Genomic DNA, 22,187 nt, shown 5'->3' with positions numbered 1-22,187 from the left:
CAAGGTGCGGTTTCACCATGGAGCAATTATAGAGGCATTATGACATTTTCCGTTCTATTAACCATTCCATTCCTAATAATTCCTAACATTCTATTTGCTTTTTTGACTTTTGCAGCACACTGAGCCGATGATTTTTAAAGTATTATCCACTATGGTGCCTAGATCTTTTTCCTGGGTGGTAGCTCCTAATATGGAACCTAACATCGTGTAACTACAGCAAGGGTTATTTTTCCCTATATGCAACACCTTGCACTTGTCCATATTAAATTTCATCTGCCATTTGGATGCCCAATCTTCCAGTCTTGCAAGGTCCTCCTGTAATGTATCACTGTCCGCTTGTGATTTAACTGCTCTGAATAATTTTGTATCATCCGCAAATTTGATATCCTCACTCGTCTTATTCCTTTCCAGATCATTTATATAGATATAGATATAGATATATAGATAGAGAGAGAGAGAGAGAGAGATATATAAATATATAAAATCACAGATCCCTGAGGCACTCCATTGTTTACCCTTTTCCACTGAGAAAATTGACCATTTAATCCTTCTCTGTTTCCTGTGTTTTAATCAGTTTGTAACCCACGAAAGGACATCGCCTCCTATCCCATGACTTTTTAGTTTTCGTAGAAGCCTCTCATGAGGGACTTTGTCAAACGCCTTCTGAAAATCCAAATACACTACATCTACCAGTTCACCTTTATCCACATGTTTATTAACCCCTTAAAAAAAAAAGGAAGTAGATTTGTTAGACAAGACTTCCCTTGGGTAAATCCATGTTGACGATGTTCCATTAAATCATGTCTTTCTAAATGCTCTACGATTTTGATCTTGAGAATAGTTTCCACAATTTTTCCAGGCACTGAAGTCAGGCTCACTGGTCTATAGTTACCCGGATCGCCCCGGAGCCTTTTTTAAATATTGGGGTTACATTGGCCAGTCTTCAGGTACAATGGATGATTTTAATGATAGGTTACAAATTCTAACTAATAGATCAGAAATTTCATTTTTGAGTTCCTTCAGTACCCTAGGATGCATACCATCCGGTCCAGGTGATTTGCTACTCTTTAGTCTGTCAATCTGGTCTACTACATCTTCCAGGTTCACAGTGATTTCATTCAGTTTGTCTGACTCATCACCCCTGAAAACCATCTCCGGAACTGGTATCTCCCCAACATCCTCATTAGTAAACACAGAGGCAAAGAATTCATTTAGACTTTCTACAATGGCCTTATCTTCTCTAAGAGCCCCTTTAACCCCTCTGTCATCTAATGGTCCAACTGACTCCCTCACAGGTTTCTTGCTTTGAATATATTTTTAAAAACGTTTTTATGAGTTTTTGCCTCTATGGCCAACTTCATTTCAAATTCTCTCTTCACCTGTCATCAATGTTTTACACTTAACTTGACAATGCTTATGTTTTATCCTGTTTTCTTCAGATAGATCCTTCTTCCAATTTTTGAAGGACATTTTTTGGCTAAAATAGCCTCTTTCACCTCACCTTTTAACCATGACTGTATTCGTTTTGCCTTCCTTCCACCTTTCTTAATGCGCGGAATACATATGGACTGCGCCTCTAGGATTGAATTTTTAAACAATGTCCAAGCCTGGTGAACACTTTTAACCTTTGCAGCTGCACCTTTCAGTTTTTTTCTAACTATTTTACTCATTTTATCAAAGTTTCCCTTTTTAAAATTTAGTGTTAGAGCTGCAGATTTACTTATTATCCCCCTTCCAGTTATTAATTTAAATTTGATCATGTTATTCATTTATTTATTTATTTGAGTTTTTTCTATACCGGCATTCGCGAAGGGAATCTCATCATGCCGGTTTACAATTAACAAGGAGTGACAACAATAAAATAATAATAGAACATTAACAAGTGCTAAAAGAAAAAGAAAAAAATTGCAGTTACAATAAAACAGGGACATAATACAACTTGGAACAGTGGAAAAGGCGATAGTAATTTAACAGTGGAAAATAAATGGGTAAACCTGCCAATTTAAAAGAGATTGTAAAATTAAGGGGTTGTCAAAATTGTTGATTATCCTGTAGGGTGATCTGAGTTAATTAAATTGATTTTAGGTTCAATTGTTGTCTGGAAAGGCTTTCATAAATAACCAGGTTTTAAGTCTTTTTCTAAAAGTTGGAAGGCAGGGTTCCTGTCTCAGGTCTGGAGGGATGGAGTTCCACAAGGTAGGTTATGATCAAAAGGTAGTGTTATGATCACTGTTGCCAAGTGGCCCCACCACCGTTACCTCTCTCACCAAATCTTGCGTTCCACTAAGAATTAAATCTAAAGTAGCTCCCTCTCTTGTTGGTTCCTGAACCAATTGCTCCATGAAGCAATCATTTTATTACATCCAGGAACTTTATGTCTCTAGCAAGTCCTGATGTTACATTTACCCAGTCAATATTGGGGTAATTGAAATCTCCCATTATTATTGCACTGCCAAATTGGTTTGCTTCCCAGCTTTCTCTTAGTATTTCATAGTCTGTCTGACCATTTTGTCCAGGTGGACGGTAGTATACTCCTATCACTATACTCTTACCCAACACACATGGGATTTCTACCCATATAGATTCTACTGAGCATTTAGTCTCTTGTATGATCTTTATCCTGTTGGATTCTATACCCTCCTGGACATAAAGTGCCACACCCCCACCAAATTGATCCTCCGTATCATTGCGATATAATTTGTACCCTGATATAGCACTGTCCCATTGGTTGTCCTCCTTCCACCAAGTCTCTCTGATGCCAATTATGTCAATCTCATCATTTGCTGCTAAACACTCTAACTCTCTCATCTTACTTCTTAGACTTCTGGCATTGGCATACAGACATTTCAGAGTGTGGTTTTTCTTGTTTTAACAACCTGCTTTTCAGTTGTTTGGGATAATTCGGAAATCATTAGCTTTGGTGATTTTTTATATATAGGCATATGGACTATGTTTGCTTTTAATGGAACCTCTCTGTTGGGATGCCCTAACTCTCCTGTTTCATTAGTATCCTTCAAGGATACATTTCTCCAAACCATGCGTCTGAGTGACTGTCTGCTTTCCCCCTTGTTCTAGTTTAAAAGCTGCTCTATCTCCTTTTTGAAAGTTAGTGCCAGCAGCTTGGTTCCACTCCGGTTAAGGTGGAGCCCATCCTTTTGGAAAAGTCTCCCCTTTCCCCAAAAGTTTCCCCAGTTCCTTACAAAGCTGAATCAGTCTTCCCTGCACCATCGTCTCATCCACACATTGAAACTCTGGAGCTCTGCCTGCCTCTGGAGACCTGCACGTGGAACAGGGAGCATTTCAGTCATCTGCCATTCACAGGAAGGGAATAGATGGTCATGCAAGTAATTGTGTTTTGTATGCGTATGGAAAGAAAGTCCCAATCCCAGAAGTGGTCAGCACTGCGTGTAGGATAGGAAAATAAGATGATGTTGGGTGGGAGTTTTCATTTCCTTGAAGCATGCAGAATTCTGAAGACGGTATCTTCGTCATATATGGGATAGGTAGAATTTGCAAAAATAGAAACTCTTTGCTTTTTTGTGTGTCCTTTTTCATATCCTCTCATTGCAATAATTAGATAAAATTGCTTGGAAACAGTTGGTTGGATGATAGTGCAGTATCAAGCAGGGAGAAATATGGGACCAATTTCCAGTACAGACAGAAGAAAGATCTGTGCCAGTAAAATAATTTATATAGGGCATCCATCGCAAGGCAGTAGCAAGACTGAGGAGAATGCTGGGATACATAGGGAGAGGTGTAACCGGCAGAAAGAAGGAGGTGATAATCAGGCTGGAATAATCCCGCGTGCTAAAATTTGGTTCCTGATGCTGCAGTGGTGCAGAGAGGAGCTGCTGCCAGCAGCGAGTGGAGTTGCCATGTTCCAGGGCTGCTCCCTGCTTCTGGGCCACAGAAGTGGAGAAGCTGGGGGAGGCAAAGATAACAGGGGGAGAGATGGGAAGGGAAAAGAGAAGGGGGAGTGGGAAATCCCTGGGAGATTGTGAACGAAGGCGCCTGATGCCGAATCCTTGCCTTGATTCCATTTGAGCTGGAAATATAAAAGGACTATGAGGAAACTGCTCCCTTCTCCAAATAAAACCAAATGCAAATCAGTGGCACCCTTCTTCACGATTTAAAGATTAAATCCTTTCATTTCGGTGCAAGTAGCTGCTGAATTTGTGTGCATTTTCTAGCAGTTTTATAGAACTGTATCAGAGAGGGAGGAGGGAAGGAGCTAGCCTGGTGGCTCAGCAGCAGTGCTGGGACTGTCATATGGAAGGTCCCCGAGTTGGGGCGATTGCAGAAGCAGTGTTCACAGCCTGTGGGGTGTGAGGGTGCTCTGCAAAGTTCTTGTGAAAATACCTAGATATCTCAGTGCGGTGAAGAGGCAGAGGTGCAAGACAAAGGCAAGCCATAGTATAAAGCATTACTCTCATATATTAATGTATTCTTTGCAAGACTAAGGCAGAATGAGAGAGGAATGTTCCAGAAAAGACTGGTGCTGCAAGGTCACTGAGGAAAAAGTGCTTAGAAATGCAGAAATCTATCAAAAGTCAATGCCTGCATTCCATCTTGGCTCTAGGCTCAACTTACATGCTTACAGTATTTGCATATTTGATAAGTAATTTGTATCAACCACTTGAAGAAATGTTTTGCTAACTAAGTAGCTAAATCATTGTTTAGGTTAGAGATGGTGACCTACTTAACCTATTGTATCAGTAACAATCTCCCTGTCTGCATCGTTCCTTGACTGTTCAATAACCTGCACACTCCTGGGATATCTCATTTCCTTGAATAAAGATTTTGCTCTTAAGGGTGACACACAGTACCCAGATATAGAGTCCCCGATTGCAAGGTTCCGGAAAGAGCCCTGCTATTTGGCTTCTGACCCAGGGTTATTGCTGCATTGACCAGGTTAGGTAATCTGGGGAGGATATAAAATTAAGGAAAAATCCCTGGCTGGTTGTGAAAGGAAAGAGGAAATACTAGGCCTGGGCCTAGTATTGGATGAATTTGTCCATGTCCCTTTGCATACCGTTTCTATGCCACAGGGCTGAAAATACAGACTTGTTAACGTTCCTGTTTGTGTTTTTTCAGGACCACGGTTGTAGCAGCTGCTGCATTTTTGGATGCCTTTCAGAAAGTGGCTGACATGGCGACTAACACACGTGGTAAGCATATGTGTCACTATGTTTAACAGGATGCAGGTTGCATTTTTTTTTTTTTTTTACCATTTGTGGTTTAAAAAAAAAAAAAGGAAGCAGCTTGTTAGCGTGATTGTGTTAGACCGTGGTATTTTTAATTTTGTCAAAGATTTGGAAGAGTGGTGCATTGGCAGCCTTGTGGTAACAAGTGGGCTGAGCTTGGAGCAGTTGCTGAAAGTAACAAGAAACACATGGTGTAATGAACACAAACTGAAAAGGAGAACAGGAATACTGATAGAAATGAAAACCTGTTAAAATAATGCTGAGCAAAACTGACTCCTCACTTAAAATCATTCAGTATACTGATATTTTACTACATTGTTTTCCTGGTAGCTGGTGATTTTTGTACTATATCTTATTTGCGTGACTTTTTTTTTTTTTTTTTGTTGTAGCATCAAGGAAAAGTGTGGTTTTTGTAACAGTTAAGTCATGAAATAGGTGAAAAGTTGCTGGAGATCCGGTGAACAATATTCTTAGAAACTGCACTTAAGAACCCAGCACGCTGGGTGCCTAAAGCCCAGAAGGAAAGGTTAGAAAGAACCTTTGTGTGTCTTTGGAGGAAAGGTTAGTTTTAAGATCCTTAAATTCCAAGCAATTTCCTAAGATAAGAACATAAGAAATTGCCATGCTGGGTCAGACCAAGGGTCCATCAAGCCCAGCATCCTGTTTCCAACAGTGACCAATCCAGGCCACAAGAACCTGGCAAGTACCCAAAATCTAAGTATAAGATCTACTGTGACGTTCTTATCTTCAGGTTAAGTGCTGTAGGGCAGTGTTTCCCAACCCTATCCAGGAATCATACCTACCCAGCCGGGCTTTCAGGATATCCATAATGAATATGCATGAGATCATTTGCCTACATTAGACCCTTGCAGGTAAATTTTAAAATGAGTGCTCATGCGCACATGCATGTGCCTATCAGTGCGCAAGTGGAGATATGCTGCAATTTTAAATTGTGCATGCATATATTTTAAAATATATCTCCCACACACAAGTAGGTGCCTATGCTTCAGAGATTGCTTGAGAAAATGTACTTCCTGGATCTTTTCTAGGGCTTTTTCTGGATTTGATGCCCATATGTAGGCGGATTTTAAAACCTGCTTGTGTGAGGGACAGTCCGGTTTTTCCGGTTAGTCCACCAGTTTGCCCAGGTAATATCAAGATCTTCGAGACCCCTCTGGTCTTCAATCCTGCATACCCCCAGTTGACCCAGACCCTTCAACCTATCCTGCAAACCCTAAAACTCAGGATCTATAGATTTGCTCCTCACCTGGAGCAGCAGTAATGCAGATGACAAGCTGATGCGCTCCGCAATCTCCGATTTTTTTAAACTATGGAGTTGCGTGCGTAACTGTTGGGGGCCCCCCCCCTCCCTGGAAAGTCCATGCCCTGTCTCTTTTCTGCCCTCTTATTTTTGGTGCACGCACGGGTATATGTGTGCATATACTTCAAGGCTTTTTAAAATCCATGTTGCTTGCGCGTGGCCCGCAGACGCACATGTGGCCGCTTTTTTGCGTGAGCAGTGCTCTTAAAATCGACCTCTTGGTCGTGCATATTCATTGTGGCAATCGTGAACTCCTGACTGGATAGGTGTGCCTCCAGGAAGAGGGCCGGGAAACACGGCTGGTTAGAGGAGTTGCTGTCCGAGCTGAGGTAGATGGCAGTCTAGACATTCTTTATTGTCCCAAGGAAGAGACTTAGCTATAGCAACAGTGTTATCCTACAAACATTTGATTAAACCGTAATAAATGTCATAAATAAAGTCCAGTGTGAAAATGCAGTAAAAAGTCGGCAGACTTTGTGATGAAGTCGTAAGTATTGCAACACCGATAAACCCAAACGATCATCGAGTCTTGGCCGGAGTATATTGCTTTCCAATTCTTTCAGGGCATCCATAGATTTTTGTTCGGGCTTCTGATCTCTCTGGAGAAGAGGAGGGACTCGTGTTCTTCTGTATAAATTCACAGTCCTATAGGCTATAGGCTGCACAGTCCTATAGGCTGCTAAGGACCAGTGTGCCTGCCTTTGTTCCAGATGCAATGCCAAAGGTCACAGCTGATCTTTGGTGTCCCCCCTTCACCTCTTTGCAATTAGGGATCTTCTGTGCTTATCCTAGGCTTTCTTGAATTCTGTTACCGGTTTTTGCTTCCACCCCTTCCACCAGTTGGCTGTTCCATGCATCTGCCAGGCTTCCATGTCAGAAACTGAAGTTTTCATTATTTATCTATTTTACTATTCTTATATGCTGCTGTATTGCCTGTGTCCTAGGTGGCGTACAATAAAACAATCATAATGGTAAAATAATTAGATCAATCTGCCATGCAGTGCAGGTTACCCCATGTTTCTCTTAAGGGTAGCAACTCCTGCTCCGTGCAGTTATCCCCAAGCCTTATGATAACCCATAAAAATTTACTGCTAGCTACATTTTTACTGGGTGATGAGCCTTCTTGAAAGGTCAGACTGTGTTGCTTGACGGGCTTTGCTGATGGACTTGGCTGCAGAGGCAGTCCTGTGTATTTTTCCCGTTTGTCTGCGCATCAGTTCCCCAGACCGTAAATGTCAGGCCCTCGTTGGTTGTTGTGTGAATCCGGTTCCCCTTTTCCCCTTGCTGTTGAAGCAAGAGAGCAGTGTTGGAGTTGCATCAACAGTATCGAGGTTTATTGGTTAAGGGTAATAACCACCGCACCAGCAAGTTACCCCCATGCACTCTTTTTTTTTTTTTTTTTTCTTTTCCATTCTGTAGCCTTTAGGGATCCAGAGTGTTCATCCCGTGCCCCTTTGAATTCTTTCACTGTTTTTGTCTTCACCACCTTCTCCGTAAGGGACAATCCAGGCATTCACCACCCTTCTCTGGGAAGAAATATTTTCTGACTGTTCTGAGACGTCCTTCCTGGAGTTTCATTTCATGACCCCTAGTTCTTTTGATTTCTTTCTAACAGAAAAGGTTTGGCGTTTATACATCATTAAAACTTTTCAGGTAATGTCGTTTTAATAAAATGTCATCTTTATCTCTAAAGAAAGTAGAATTAGCAGAAAAAAACATAAATTCCTATACAGTTCATGTGATTCATGTGATATGAGCTTTGTAAGTTTGCTTTGTGTGCCTCACTTATGCCTTTTAAGTATCCCTGTTTCTTCTCTCCTCTCGAGCAGGACTACCCAAATCTGTCTTTGTGACCTTATAGTCAGTCAGTTAAGCTTTCAAATTATCCACACTGAATATGCATGATACATTGGAGATGCAGTGTAGGTAAACTGATCTCATGCATATTCATTATGGTTTTCCTGAAAATCCAGCAGGCTGAAAGAATCCCAGGACAGGTTTGGGAAGCCCTGCTTTAGGGATGCATATTTAGGCCCTTAATTTTCATCTCTTATGACTTGATATTCAACCTGCACCATTTTGGCAGCCTTTCTCTGGACGCCTTCAGCCTGTCTACATTCTTTCAGAGGTATAGCCATCAGAATTGAATGAGATATTGTAGGTGAGGTTTCACCAATGACTTGTACAGAGGATTTATTACCTTTTTATTTAATTATATTTTTGCTTGTTCCTTCTCTGTGGCCAGCATGCTTGGGCTGTGTCTACTGTCTTTGTGGTAGCATAGTATATGTTGGATAAGTTCTTGGAGGAGAAGTCCATTAACGGCTATTAATCAAGTTTACTTAGGGAATAGCCACTGCTATTAATTGCATCAGTAACATGGGATCTTCTTAGTGTTTGGGTAATTGCCAGGTTCTTGTGGCCTGGTTTGGCCTCTGTTGGAATCAGGATGCTGGGCTTGATGGACTCTTGGTCTGATCCAGCATGGCAATTTCTTATGTTCTTATGATAAGATAGCAGAAGTAGACCAACTAGCCCACCCAGTCTACCCAATTATTCCTGTCCACACTGCTAAGGTTATTTCTCAGCCACTAGCAGCCATATAGCATGATCGCCTGTAAATTATCACTCCCGTGCAGGACAGTTTTTCTCACCACCTTCTTTGTATCCTCCCATTTGGGCAGATAAGCATGTAAGATCCCCACTTAGTTTGCACCTGCACCTCTCCCTTCCTTCCCATTGCTAACTATGAGACTTTTTACAGTAATCTAAATATCTGCTAGTGCGTGTGTTATCTGAATATCTGGTCTCTTAATTCATCTGTGTACAGCCTGTCGGGCAGACCTGGCTATAGAAGCATGTATCACACTATGTTGCTACTTTGAGGTCATTGGATGTGATCACCTTTCCTGGTTGGTGCATATCAGTATCTTCCCCTCCCCCTTCATATATTCCCTTGGATTTCTGCACTTTTTTGCATTGTAAATTCACTGCCAAACATTCAGCTACTCCTCGGACTTTGTTAGATCGTTTCTCATTTTGTCTAATCCTTCAGGAGTTTGTACTCTTTGGTCTTATGAGTAATTTGCTTTGTTGCAGAAGACACTAACTTCACTGCCACATCGCTCAAAAAGATATTGAGCAGAACCAGCTGCAGGAGAGATTCCTGAGGCACTCCACTAATCACCCTTCTTTTTTTTCAGAGAAAATTTCATTTAACACTATCCTTTGTCTAATCCAGGCCACCATCTTACGATTCATACCCAGGCTGCTCAGTTTATATATGAGTCTTCTATGTGGTACAGTATCAAGAGCTTTGCAGTAATCCAAACAAACCGTATCCAATGCATGCCCTTGATCTAATTCTCTAGACAACAACCAATCTCCTGGTAAAACCCATGCCACCTCTAATCTTGCAATTCACTGGATTCTAAAAACATAATTCCTTCAGAAATTGTATCTTGCAGAGAGAAGGATCAGTATTGTGTTAGTCTTGTAAATAAGAGTAAGCTGAATTTAGCAACATTGGCAAAAATAAGTCCTAGAACATCTGGAGCCTATTCTGTGAAAGAAGATGAAAGTTCCTGATAATGCAAGGTTGTGCAACAAATCTGTCTTGAGTCTCACAATCTTATTCTCCTCTAAACTCATTTGTGCCTAGCTACTGAGTGTTCTGGAGAAGGTGGATCTCCCAGCATATTGACATTCCATTAGTGTATCTGAATACCTTGCGTGCTTATTCATAGTTCCAGAGCTGCAGTCTTCTGAAAAGAGGAGGAGGCTACTGAGGGGAGAGGGATGCAGCAGAAAGGCAGGCTTAGGCTCAGTATGATAGGTTTCATTAGCCTAGTTTCCTTTTCAGCATCTCCGTGTCTTCCAGCAACTCCTTAAAAAAGCAACAACATTTTCCAGAGTAAATGCTAGAAATGAAAGACTGAAATCAGCAATAAGATTTGTGTTTGGCAGGACTCAACTTATTTGACATCATCGGCAGCTCAGCAGCAACTCCAGCTCAAACCATTTTTGTTCTTTTTGTCCCTTATCCTCTTCTGAGGGCAGCTGTTAAAGTAACAGCTAGCAGCAAGCTAGAAGGGAAGTCTCTTAGATTGCAACCTTTTGCGTTGCTGGTCTGCAGCCGGTGTTTGCCTCTTATTGAGGCAGTCAACATCCCTTTTGGGTTTGAGTATTATATCTCATCAACTCTGCTGTCTGCCCGAGCTTCGGTATGGATCTCCTACCATGACTCACAGCACCGTGGCTGAGCCATGGGGGCCAGCTTAGTCTTTGAACCTGCTAAATTGCTTTCTTAAGCTAGGCTTAGATTGCTGTTTTGTCTCACGTATTGAACATTTACCTATGTCTATTCTGAATAAGGCATTTTCCCTGGTTCCCTCTCTCGTTTTAACTTCCCAGATTTCTTGTGTTAGCATTTTAGTGATGCGCACAGTAACATAACTTAGATGATGGGGTGGGGAGAACAGATGACCATCCAGTCTGCCCAGTTATCTCTTTCTACAATGTTAAGGATTCATCCTAGCTACCTGCCAGTCAGCCAGTCGCCTGTAAGAAATCTCTGCTTATCAAGGAGAATTTTTGTTGATTTCCTCCTTAGCGTTCCACCATTTTGGATAAGGTGAACATACAAGATCTCTTATTTAGTTTACAACCAGTAGCCCATCGCCTAAAAAAAAAACAGTGTGTGTGTGTTATAAATGGATCTTTTGTCCATATTTCACATTTGAAAGACCATGTTAAGGGTGAATACAAATATTTAGTTAAGTCTTTAGGAGGACATCTAGATGCATGTCATAAGCTCACCCTCCTTCTTATACATAACCAACAAATGGGCTTTTTGCTGTATTAGTACATCTTTATACTTTTTCTTTTGTCTTTTTTTTTTTTTTTAATCTCTGATTTATTCTGTGGTCCCTGTTTCTCCCCAGATAATCATGCTTAGGTGGCCAGTATTCCCTTGGCAGTCCCAAGGCTTGAGGGATGTTTGCATCTGTCTAGTTTCCCCTCCCTCCTCGACCTGGATGCTACCTCTTGAGGTACATGCAGGACTGCCAGTGTATTGCTACTTTATCTCCTCCTGGTCATTTCAGATGTGGTTTCCCGTTCAAAAACTTAGATTTGCGATCTGCTTTTCTTGATGATTGTTATTACACATACAAGTAGAGATGGGATTGCAATTCATGATTGTGAAAAAATCGATCCTTTGCTATATACTAAGCTCTTTCTGTATTTTGCATTTTGGTTGTGATTGAATATATTGCAGGGTATGAGGTTTTTCCTGTGCTCATTCAGCTAGTATAACTGAATTTCTGCATCTGATAATCTTGTTTTTTTTTCCAGAAGGATGAAAGATTCCAAAGCCAGATAAATTAAAAAATCTATGTTGGGGAAGGGGGCAAAGCATAAAAGAGAGACCTGGGATTATATTGATAAGCAAACTAAAATTTGTGTGAAGGGAAAGAAGGAAGAACATAAGATGGTTTATTGAGACACAGGTTGGGTTCAAGAGATAGTAGGTGATGATTGATATTTCTACTCTGAATGTGTGATACCTTTCAGTTTATCAGTTTTTATGGGTGAAGCCAGAACCAAATCGGGTTCAATTTGTCTTGTATGAAGAGCCCTTCCATTGCAGCAGCATTTGTTTAGTTTTCCCTCCCTCTTTGACTTGTGTGCTAGCTCTGCAGCGCATCCAGGTCCGTCGGTGACTTGAGGACCCAGATATGTATACCCTAAAGAAGATGAGTCGCATCTCAAAAAAGATATAGTTGCGACGGAGAAAGAACAGAGAAGGGCAACCAAAATGATAAAGGGGATGGAACAGCTCCCCTATGAGGAAAGGCTGAAGAGGTTAGGGCTGTTCAGCTTGGAGAAGAGACGGCTGAGGGGGGATATGATAGAGGTGTTTAAAATCATGAGAGGTCTTGAACGAGTAGATGTGAAACGGTACTTTTAGATAATAGAAGGACTAGGGGGCATTCCATGAAATTAGCAAATAGCACATTTAAGACTAATCGGAGAAAATTATTTTTCACTCAACGCACAATAAAGCTCTGGGATTTGTTGCCAGAGGATGTGGTTAGTGCAGTTAGTGTAGCTGGGTTCAAAAAAGGTTTGGATAAGTTCTTGCAGGAGAAGCCCATTAACTGCTATTAATCAAGTTTACTTCGGGAATAGACACTGCTATTAATTGCATCAGTAGCATGGGATCTTCTTGGTGTTTGGGTAATTGCCAGGTTCTTGTGGCCTGGTTTGGCCTCTGTGGGAAACAGGATGCTGGGCTTGATGGACCCTTGGTCTGACCCAGCATGGCAATTTCTTATGTTTTTATGAGCAGATGGGGAGGGGGGGGATATGATACAGACTTTTAAATACCTAAAGAGTATCATAAATCCCTACATAACAAACCTTTTCCAATAGAAAGAAAGCTCCGGAAGGTTAGACTTGAACAATGTCAGGAAATGCTTTCCCACAGAAAGGGTGGTGGTTGCATGAAATTTTCTCCTGGAGGAAGTGATGAAGACAAAAACGATGATGGAATTTGAAGGGTGTGGGATAAAAACAGAGGATTCCCAATGGCAAGAGGATGGAAATGAAGCACTGGAGTTAATCTGTGGTAACCTTTCTGCCTGGAGATCACCTGCATGGAGCAGCAGTTACCTTGCTGGGCAAGCTGGATGGGCCATTTTGGTCTTTAACTGTTATTTTCTGTGTTGCTATGTATGTAAATTTCTGACGTGAACTTTGCAAACGAATGCAAACTTGTCTTGGTAACATGTTTCCTATTACGTCTGTAAGAATAGATACTTTCTGCTGAAGCTTATGTCACTGTATTTGTTTCTGAGGTTGAAAGCCTGTACTATACGGAGAGTTAACACCCTGTACCTGACTCCATTGGGTCCACAATTACATTGCAACCATTGCCAAAGCAAGTGGATTAAACCATCACCTCCTTTAAAAATAGATAATCTTGGTAGATGTATATCCGCTATATTGGTATGTTGTCTGTTTTTAACCTTACTGTTTTATGCATTTCTTTTGTAATTGTTCAGAATGATTTGTTTTGAATTAAGCAGAATAGAAGAATGCTTAAAAACAATACAATAAATCTAACTGTGCTGTATAGAAGAGGGGGAGGGGTGGGGGTGCAAATTTCTAAGGGATACACATATCCCTTAGAAACCATATCTGCAACTGCCATATCTGGCAGTTGCAGATATGGTTCGAGCATGCACCTTTCCCTGGCAGCACTTAGAGCAGCCGTATGTGCAGAAAACGTACGGCCGAGCATGCATGATGAATAAAATCTTAGGTAATGAAAACTGTTGCAGATTAAAAGTTTTTTTAAGGGCAGTGTGTGCATTTGAAGAAATAGTTTGATTCAAGTATGGGTCTGATTTACTAAGCTTTTTTTCCCCATAGACACAGAGCCTGTTTTTCAAAGCCATATATATGCAGAAATCTGATTGTTGTGTGCAAAAATGGCTTGTTAGAATATTTGCTGGTCTTTGCCCAGGAAAAGAATGAGGGTAATTCAAATTTGCACATGCTTTTGTGTGTGCAAAATAGTGGCTTCTGGGGTGAGGGGGATTTGGGGGGATGTGGAATTTGGATTTGTGTGCATATGTTTTTGTTTCAAAAATATGTGCATTAATCCATTTGCACGAGTTACATCCTGCCAATAGCAGGTGTGAATTTGTGCATGCGAGTTTTGTGCACATACTGATGGCGGATTTTCAAAATGAAAGCATGTGCATACTTTTGCTTGGAAAATTAGTGAAAAGTCTGCGCAAAAGTCAGATTTTTGCATTCTTTGAAAATTACCCTTGGAGCATAGTGAATTGAGCACTATGTGTTGTAAAGCTGCTCTGCAGTCTGCTCTTCTCCCATTTGCTTGGTGCTGTGCCAGAAAGGAAACAAAAATGTAAAAATCAAACGAGGCAAAAAAATATATTGAGCAAAATGAGAGAGTAAAAAGGCGTCAGAAAAACATTTCCCTGGCTTTTAAAAATGGATCATTTTCAAAGCACTCCGTGCGGCCCCTTATATGCACTTATATGGGCATATGGAAACTTGCTATAGTATTTTATAACCTGTGAGTATCTGGTCAGTGCAGGTTATAAAACAGGCATAAGTCTACCCTGCACAAATATCAGCAAAGCATTAAAAGTGCATACTTTTTCTACCTATTTTATAAACATATGCTGATACATTTTTCGTGGGGGGGGGGGGGGGGGAATTATAACTAAGTGAAACCCTGATTAACACGCAGAAGTTGGTATATTTTAAAATACGCGCACATTCTTTAAATTACCAGTGTGCCAATACCTCCACCAGTTCACCCAGTCCATCTTCAGTCAGTTGCACAAGATAATTAGCAGGTGTGAAGTTGCCTAATGTATTTGTGTAAATCTCTTCTAAAACAGCAACTTTCAGGGGTACCTGTGGGGCCCCCTTTTTTTGCACAGATACACTTGTGCATGAAACCGAAAATGCATGCATGCTCTCGATATTTATAAAATAAGGTTACTTGACTGTGAGTGACTTAACACGCGTATATGCTGATTTTACATGCGGCCCTCCTTTTGAGCGGTTCCTCCATGGTTTTCTAAATATTTTTACAGCCCTGCTCCACAGCATGCATACTGGTCCCGGCGAAACCTGCCTTTCTTTGTGAACTTTAGAAATCACATAGCTCTAATCAGGAGGAGGCATTTATTTGTCCTAGAAAGCTCATATATAAATCATCCTCTTCCTGGATGAAACTGGAGAGGTAATTTCAAAGTGGAGCACAACCGAAACCTAAAATTCTGTATTGTGCCAGTTGCGTGCAGGGCACACCTGTTTGTAACAGAGATCTTCGTAAGGATTAAAGGGGGATACTTCTGTAGCTTTGTATCTTAATTTACTTGGTGTATAGCCTGTATGATAATTATCCCACTAATATACTACCTGGCTGTGGATGAAGGCTTCAGTATGATTTGCTGCTGAAGCTGTTTTGTGATAGAAACATAAAATGTAACTTTTAGCAGGTCACATAATGTATCACAAAACTTTATAATCAAAATCTGTTAACTAAGGGGACGGGTATGGCTCAAAGAAATTGGGAAAGTGATGCGCAGCTTCCACCTTTGTCTACAGTTCATCTCCGGGTCAAGTTGGTAGTGACCAAAAGCGGTTACCTTAGAAAGATTGCCCTCTGGGAAATTGGGTGATGACATTGGTGTGTTTCCCGTCGCAGCTCAGCACTGATTGGCCAAGGTACCAAAGATTGGTGACTGAATTTGGTCTCCTACCCTTTAAGGGGAGTCCGTTTTAAAGCTGGGCAATGTAAGGAAGGTGGCACCGTTACAATCTGTGCCCTACCTGTTCTGGCAGCACTGAAAGCTGACGTCTTCAATCTAGCATCTCTCATAGTCACGCGCTTCAACAGAAAACCTTTAATAAAAAAACTAAAAAAAAAAAAGTCAAAATTCTCACCCTTTCGGCATCATGAAGGCTCTCCGATTTGCAATGCTCCTGTAATCAAATAATTTATCAGAGAAGACTAAAATAAGTGCTGTGTTCGGGTTGTTTATATTTCAGAGTGGTCTGGGCTGGCAGGTCGGTGCTTTTTTTTACCTTTTTTTTTTTTTAAAAATACAAGGGGCTTTGTTCTGTGTTAAAACACCTGTGTCTGTCTGTGGCCCACACACTCTTCCTCGTGTGATGTTTGGACTGTACAGCTTGCCTCAAGCTTTTCTGCTGCAGTACAATTTACAGTAATGCTGCTGTAGAGTTTAAAGTTACATTTGTGTTGGGTTATGACCTGCAATATCCAACTCTCAAGGAGCAAGGAATTTAGGGGATGGACTCCGAAAGGACCACTAGGCCTTAGAATTTCTCTCCATTTAAAATATCCGGGCACAAAATGCCCCTTTTTAAGCTTTCATGGTTTGAAAAGCTGTCTTGGGATTAATGTCAGGTCAGCGTTCGTGCTGTTCCTGGTGAGTTTTCCAGTGCGGTGTATAAAGTTACTATGGCAACCCGAGTGGTCACCTGATCCTCACCGGCTGCTGCACGCAGGCCGAGATGAATGGGGAAGCACGACAGCCGCTTTGACATTTCTTCTGGCTTTAGACTTGTAGGATTTTAGGGGAAGGAGAAGGTGGTGGAGGAGCAATATTGGTGGGTTTCTTTTTTTTTCTTATTTTTGGTAGAAAACACTGTCTTTGATATTCAGGGGCAGGGGTCTGGAACATACTGTTAGTCAAATAGATTTCACAACTTCTAATACGATTGTGCTGAAAAGTAGTAAGCGTGCCTATTACATCTGTTGAAAGTCAACAAAGGAACACCTGTTTCAGGCTGACCAGTAAGGTTGGGCTGTCACCCGGAAGACTGAAGCCTTTGGAGTCAAATGTAATAAGTTGTGTTAATAATCAGCCTGTAACAATAAGAGTGGCAGATGTTCTTACATATGCCTTTTAAAGACATTATTTGAGCTTCCAGTGTACACAAATCCCCCATTGACATGTATCCAAGTGAACAAGAAGACAGGAGGCAGGTAGGGGAGGCTGGAGGTTTGCGTGTCTGTCACTAGCTTTTCTTCTCAAGGAGGCCTTTTTACCTGGGTGGGTGTTTCTTCCTGTGTACAGCACCGCCACTGAATGCAGTCCCAGCACTACGTAAATGTGAGCTGGATGGTCCCCTGTGCGGTCTCTGCTAGAATGCTGTCACTGCACACCAGTTCTTAAGATCTGTCTCGTGATGTCTGAAACTGGCAGTTGTCTCGCCACAAGAGTTCTGTTGTAACCATAACACGAAAGCTTTAGCATCCTTTCACAACTGATTGGGTAGCAACAGTTACCACAGAGCAGGGTTTTTTTTTTTTTGTCATTTACCAACTCCTGGGCTGCAAAAATAGTGTTCTTAGAAATGAAATGACAGCATGGTGATATTTTTTAGACATACAAATATGACGTTGTCTCCAGATGAATGTTTTTCAATAAATCTTATGCCTGAAGTTGAAACTTTAGTAAGAAAAATCCCCTTGCGATGCAGTCTTGGCTGCAGGTCAGAAACCATGCATTTAGTTCTAGAATGACTCCTGATGAGCGTTTTTATTAACAGGAAAGAGCATTTGTATTCCCTTTGAGCTCAGGACTCCACATTTTAAGCAGCTAACTTGTAGCTGAATACTAAATAATTCTGTAAGTTGTTCTGAGCATCATTTTAAATGCAGGCTACAAATCCAGTACAAATAAACTTGGCTGGATACACATGCCACCATAATTTGAAAGCCCAAGAACATGCAAAAAGGTGGTAGAACTATTTATTTTTCACAAAACAAGGTTTAAACTTTATTTTAGATGTATGTATATGAAGCAAAGTTTAATATTTGAAAATTTGATGTCCTTTTATATTTTGATAATATCTTTCTGGGAGGGGTGTTTGACTGAGTTTAACAAAATGTCGAGGGTGGGCTCTCCTGATGTCCTGAAAGTTAATTAGTGGGGGGAGCTATGGGAGGATATAAGGCTGAAGGTTTGCCTACAGTGTCTAATACCATTGCACCGGCCCTGAGAGAGAGCCAGTTCTGGCTTTGTCCTGTTGCTCTATGACTTTGTAGTCCTTGTATTAGGGAAAGCAGAGCTGCAGCTTCCTGCATGCAGTGGCGGTAGAGCTACAGCTCCATGCATGCTGGCTGGAGTCCTCTCATAGCATTTATTGATTTTTCTTGGCTAGAGGCAATATTGTTGAAACAAACACTGTTTTACATGTTTGCTGGGTCCTTGTAGTAAATGCATACATATGCAAACCAGGCGAAGGTGTTGTCTGTAGTGGCAGTGCAGCCATGTTGTGCTATGATTCAGTTTCATTTGCATGCTTAATGCTGGCAGAGAGCTCACACATTTGTATAGCAGTAATGAGCCTTTGCCTGAAATAGACTCTGGGTTGCTTGTCTCTGTGTTTCTCCATATATTTACTTTTGATGTTGGGTGTTCACTGCACAGTTTATTTAAGCATTACTATGTATTTTAATAAATGTTTGCATAAGTAGACCTAGGCTAACTTCAAACTCTTTTTTTTTTTTTTTCCAGCCCTGCCCTCATGATGTCAAATTTTAGTCTATTATGGCTGTTTTCAGCAGGGCCGGTGCTAGCTTTTTTGCTGCCGTGTATGAACAATTGCTGTGCTTGGCCCCCCCCCAGCTATTCGTTCATTCTCTGTACTGGGCCCATAAAAAAAAAAAACCCACCCAGTGATACAAACTTTAAAACCTGACACCATCACCCCCCCCAAAGAAAAAAAAACAACTCATGGCTGGTGTAAAGGTATTAGGTGCCCTAGGCGAACCTTCTAATCTTGCACAGTGCTCCCCCTGCCCCATTCCACACACAGTTAAATGTTATGCATTTCTATTATAAATGGAAAATATCAAAGTACAATATTCTGAGGTAAAAATATCACACATTTACATGCGCTGTGATGCCAACTAGAAATCCCTGCAAAAAAGACATTTGGAACGCTTATGGTATTAGGCCTACTGTGATGTGTATTAGGTGTGGGCTTGACCCTCTAAAAACCCAAATACACTTCCTATTAGAAAAACGCCTCACCTCAGACACAAATGCAGAACATAAATAGATCCTCACGAAATACAGAATAGAGCAACCATAAAGCAGAAGTACAGACGCGCAGATTAAAACTGAACTGGAAACCGCAAGAAGCCAGACTCTCTATGCAGTGCAACAATGAAAAAGTAGAATCATCACCATTTCTCATACTTCAAACAATAAAATCAAGAAATAAAATAAATACATAATCATAATACTAAAAACATACTAATAATATTATTTAGAAACTGATGAATAAAAGAGCAAATTAAAAACTCATGTTTTTTTTTTGGTTTTTTTTTAATGTCCCAAATACTATTAAAATATTTCAAAACAGACACAGCAAATAACACCTGAAAAATAAAACAAAAAAGGATTTTAAAAATTCATGTTCTTCATACCTGGGAAGTTTTGATTTCCAGATGCTCTGAATTTGTCATGGATTGTCAAGTAGAGAGTATCAAGGGTAGTTGTGCACACACATGCTCTCTCTCGCATTCACTTCCCTTGACATAACAGGCAGCAGCAGCAGTGTCTCCTTCGGCCCCTATGGCCAAGGGAACAACTTCCAGCCTAACTTCCCGCAGGGCATGTTCCTCTTCCTCCTCAGCAGCATGACCCCACCAAAATTTACGGCTTGGTCAGCGCTGCCTTAGTAAGTGGGAAAGCAGCACAGCCCTGCTGCTTCTGGCGGGGCCTCGCTGCTTCTCCACTTACTAAGACAGCGCTTACCGTGCTGTCGATTTCGGCAGGGCGCGGTGCTTTTTCTTGGCAGCATGGACCTCTTTCTTCCACTGCTGGTGGCATTGGGTCCAATGGCAGCAGCACGGGCCTCTCCCTGCTCCTGACGCTGCCGCACCGGGTGTGCCACCCTGTGCAGTTGCACGGTTTGTACGCCTGGTGATTCTGGGCCTGATTTTCAGATTCTTTTGACTTTTTTTAAAACTAATACTATAGAATTTGGCTCTGGTGTGTTAATTTGAATGCACTTGGCAAAAAGAAAAGAGAAGCTTGCCCTATTTGCATCTGATCTTTTTTTATTCATGAAATAAAATGGTTGGCCCTTAGCCACTCCCTGTATTATGGATGTAAGTGGGTACTTTTGAACCTTTTTTGAATTATTATGGATGGTAGAAAACTAACGAGGAAAGTGTGTCTCTCTCCGTGTTTCTTTTTATAAATATCTTTTTTTTTTTTTAACTGGATTGGTCAGTTTTGTGAAAATACATTTTTGGAAGACAGTCATGGTAGTCCGAAAGCTTCAAAATGTGTTGGCTTTACAAAAGCACTTTCATTGCTCAGTTCCCTATTGGATTTCTTTCACTGAATTTTTACAGTTTATTTTCGGATTAAAATTTACCAAGAATAAGATTGCTAACAATAAGAAGTTATATCTGCCAGTGAACAGAAATTTTTAGGAAAAATGAGGTGGCACTCCTAATTGAATTGTGCCTGACTGACGAGCCATTGTGTACTGTTACACAATATAAAGTCCCACTGGTTGTGCTGAGGGTGTGCCCACACTGCGGGTGTGGGAAATACATCATCTGAGTTGCCCAAACCTACAGCACTGGTGTGGGAAATGTTTCACGCTGTGCTGTAAAATTGTAAGAAAAATCTTGGAGCTGGGGAGAAATCCCTGTATTTGCCTTTCCTTTGCCTCTCTGGCTCAGTGTGTGTGTTATAACGGCTTCTCCTTACTTGGCAGCCTGTGAGTATTGATTTGTGGTGCTGGTGAGCCTGGTTCTGTATCTGCAGAAGGCCCTCCCTGTATGTAAGCATGCATACCTGCAAGCTTTTAAAGGGTACGCACCACGTTTCTTTAACAGTAGTGGCAGGTGGGGAGTGGGGGGAATGCTACAGATGCACGAGAGAGAGCTGCTTTCTGAGCAACAAGCCATAGCCCAGGTAAACCCTGCAAATAAAATTTTGCTCTCTTGCAAATATTATCCAAAGAAAATAATGATCACAGCCAACGGTAAATCGGGCAGAAACTGGAAGAGTCTTTCACGGCATCACAGGGGCCAAACAGGACCCTCTGTCACCCCAGCTAATGACTTCTGGCAAAGAAACCGAACCTCCCTTACAAGGACCATGAAAGGCGCTGCAGTCCCTTAAGATACCAATGGCAGTGAATCCTCATGCAGCTAAAGAAATGAAAGCAGAGGAGTCTTCCCTTTCAGCGCACTTCTCTTTATTTCAAAAGAGTGAATGGCATTGGAGGAAAGGACTTGTTTCCTTATCAGAAAATACTGTGACACAGCTGCAGGACAAAAAAAAAATGCATCCAGAATCAGCCATCCTGTTGCAGAGAAAAGAATTGGTGCACAGTCCATTCCCTTTAGTTTTTGTGGCAACTAACCTTTAAATATCGCTACAGTCTCCCCTTCCCCACCCCTCAGGGAAAGGAAAACAAACAGTGCCTCCCCAAAGAAGAATATGTCTGTGTCCAGCCATAAGCTGCTTTCAGACTGGTGGGTATGTCTGAGGGGGGGGGGCGTCTGTTTGTTATGCTAATGCTAACAATGGCTGTGCTGCTGTTGTGCCATTGAAATTATTGCAGCTACTGCTATGCAAAATTGAAATCTGCCTTCCTCCCTGCTGTGCGTGCACTGTGGCCTGGGGACCCTGGTTGCCTTGGAAACTAACATCCAGAGGCAGGCTGGAACTTTATTTATTTTTTTTTTTTTTTCTTCCATTGGTGCTTTTGCTAGAGTGGATCAGTGGTAAGATTAGAAATGTAGCTTCTTGACCTGGCAGATCGGAAAAGATTTAACCATTTTCATTACCAGGGCCAGATGCTTAATTAGCAGAGTATGAGCGTCAGGGTGCGTAGACCAGATTTTCAGAAATACAAAACCAGTTTGCTTAGAAATTGGGAATGTCGCTCTTTATACACTTGCATGTTTCCTAGAAACAGAGAATAAGATGGCTGATAAGTACCAAGAGGTCTACATTGCCTTCCCAATTTCATTTCTGGTACAATGCCATAGACCTAGGTTGGTCTCTGGCTTACCCTTTCACTTTGCAACCAGAGATCTTTTGTGG

The 22,187-nt window shown here is 41.3% G+C and overlaps 1 protein-coding gene across 2 annotated transcripts in view; it reads left to right on the top strand.

Annotated features, from left to right (window-relative positions):
* MTSS1 (MTSS I-BAR domain containing 1) overlaps positions 1 to 22,187 on the top strand; it is a 431,605-nt gene that overhangs the window by 101,140 nt on the left and 308,278 nt on the right. For both annotated transcript variants that reach the window (XM_029592008.1, XM_029592009.1), the window contains exon 3: positions 5,095 to 5,168. In XM_029592008.1, the coding sequence (XP_029447868.1) occupies positions 5,095 to 5,168 (74 nt within the window). The remainder of the gene's footprint in view (positions 1 to 5,094; positions 5,169 to 22,187) is intronic.

This window comes from Rhinatrema bivittatum, chromosome 2 (genome assembly GCF_901001135.1).
Source record: "Rhinatrema bivittatum chromosome 2, aRhiBiv1.1, whole genome shotgun sequence".
In the NCBI taxonomy this organism is placed as follows: domain Eukaryota; kingdom Metazoa; phylum Chordata; class Amphibia; order Gymnophiona; family Rhinatrematidae; genus Rhinatrema; species Rhinatrema bivittatum.
Note: the sequence above shows the minus strand (reverse complement) of the source record. Positions and strands in the feature narration are given on the sequence as shown.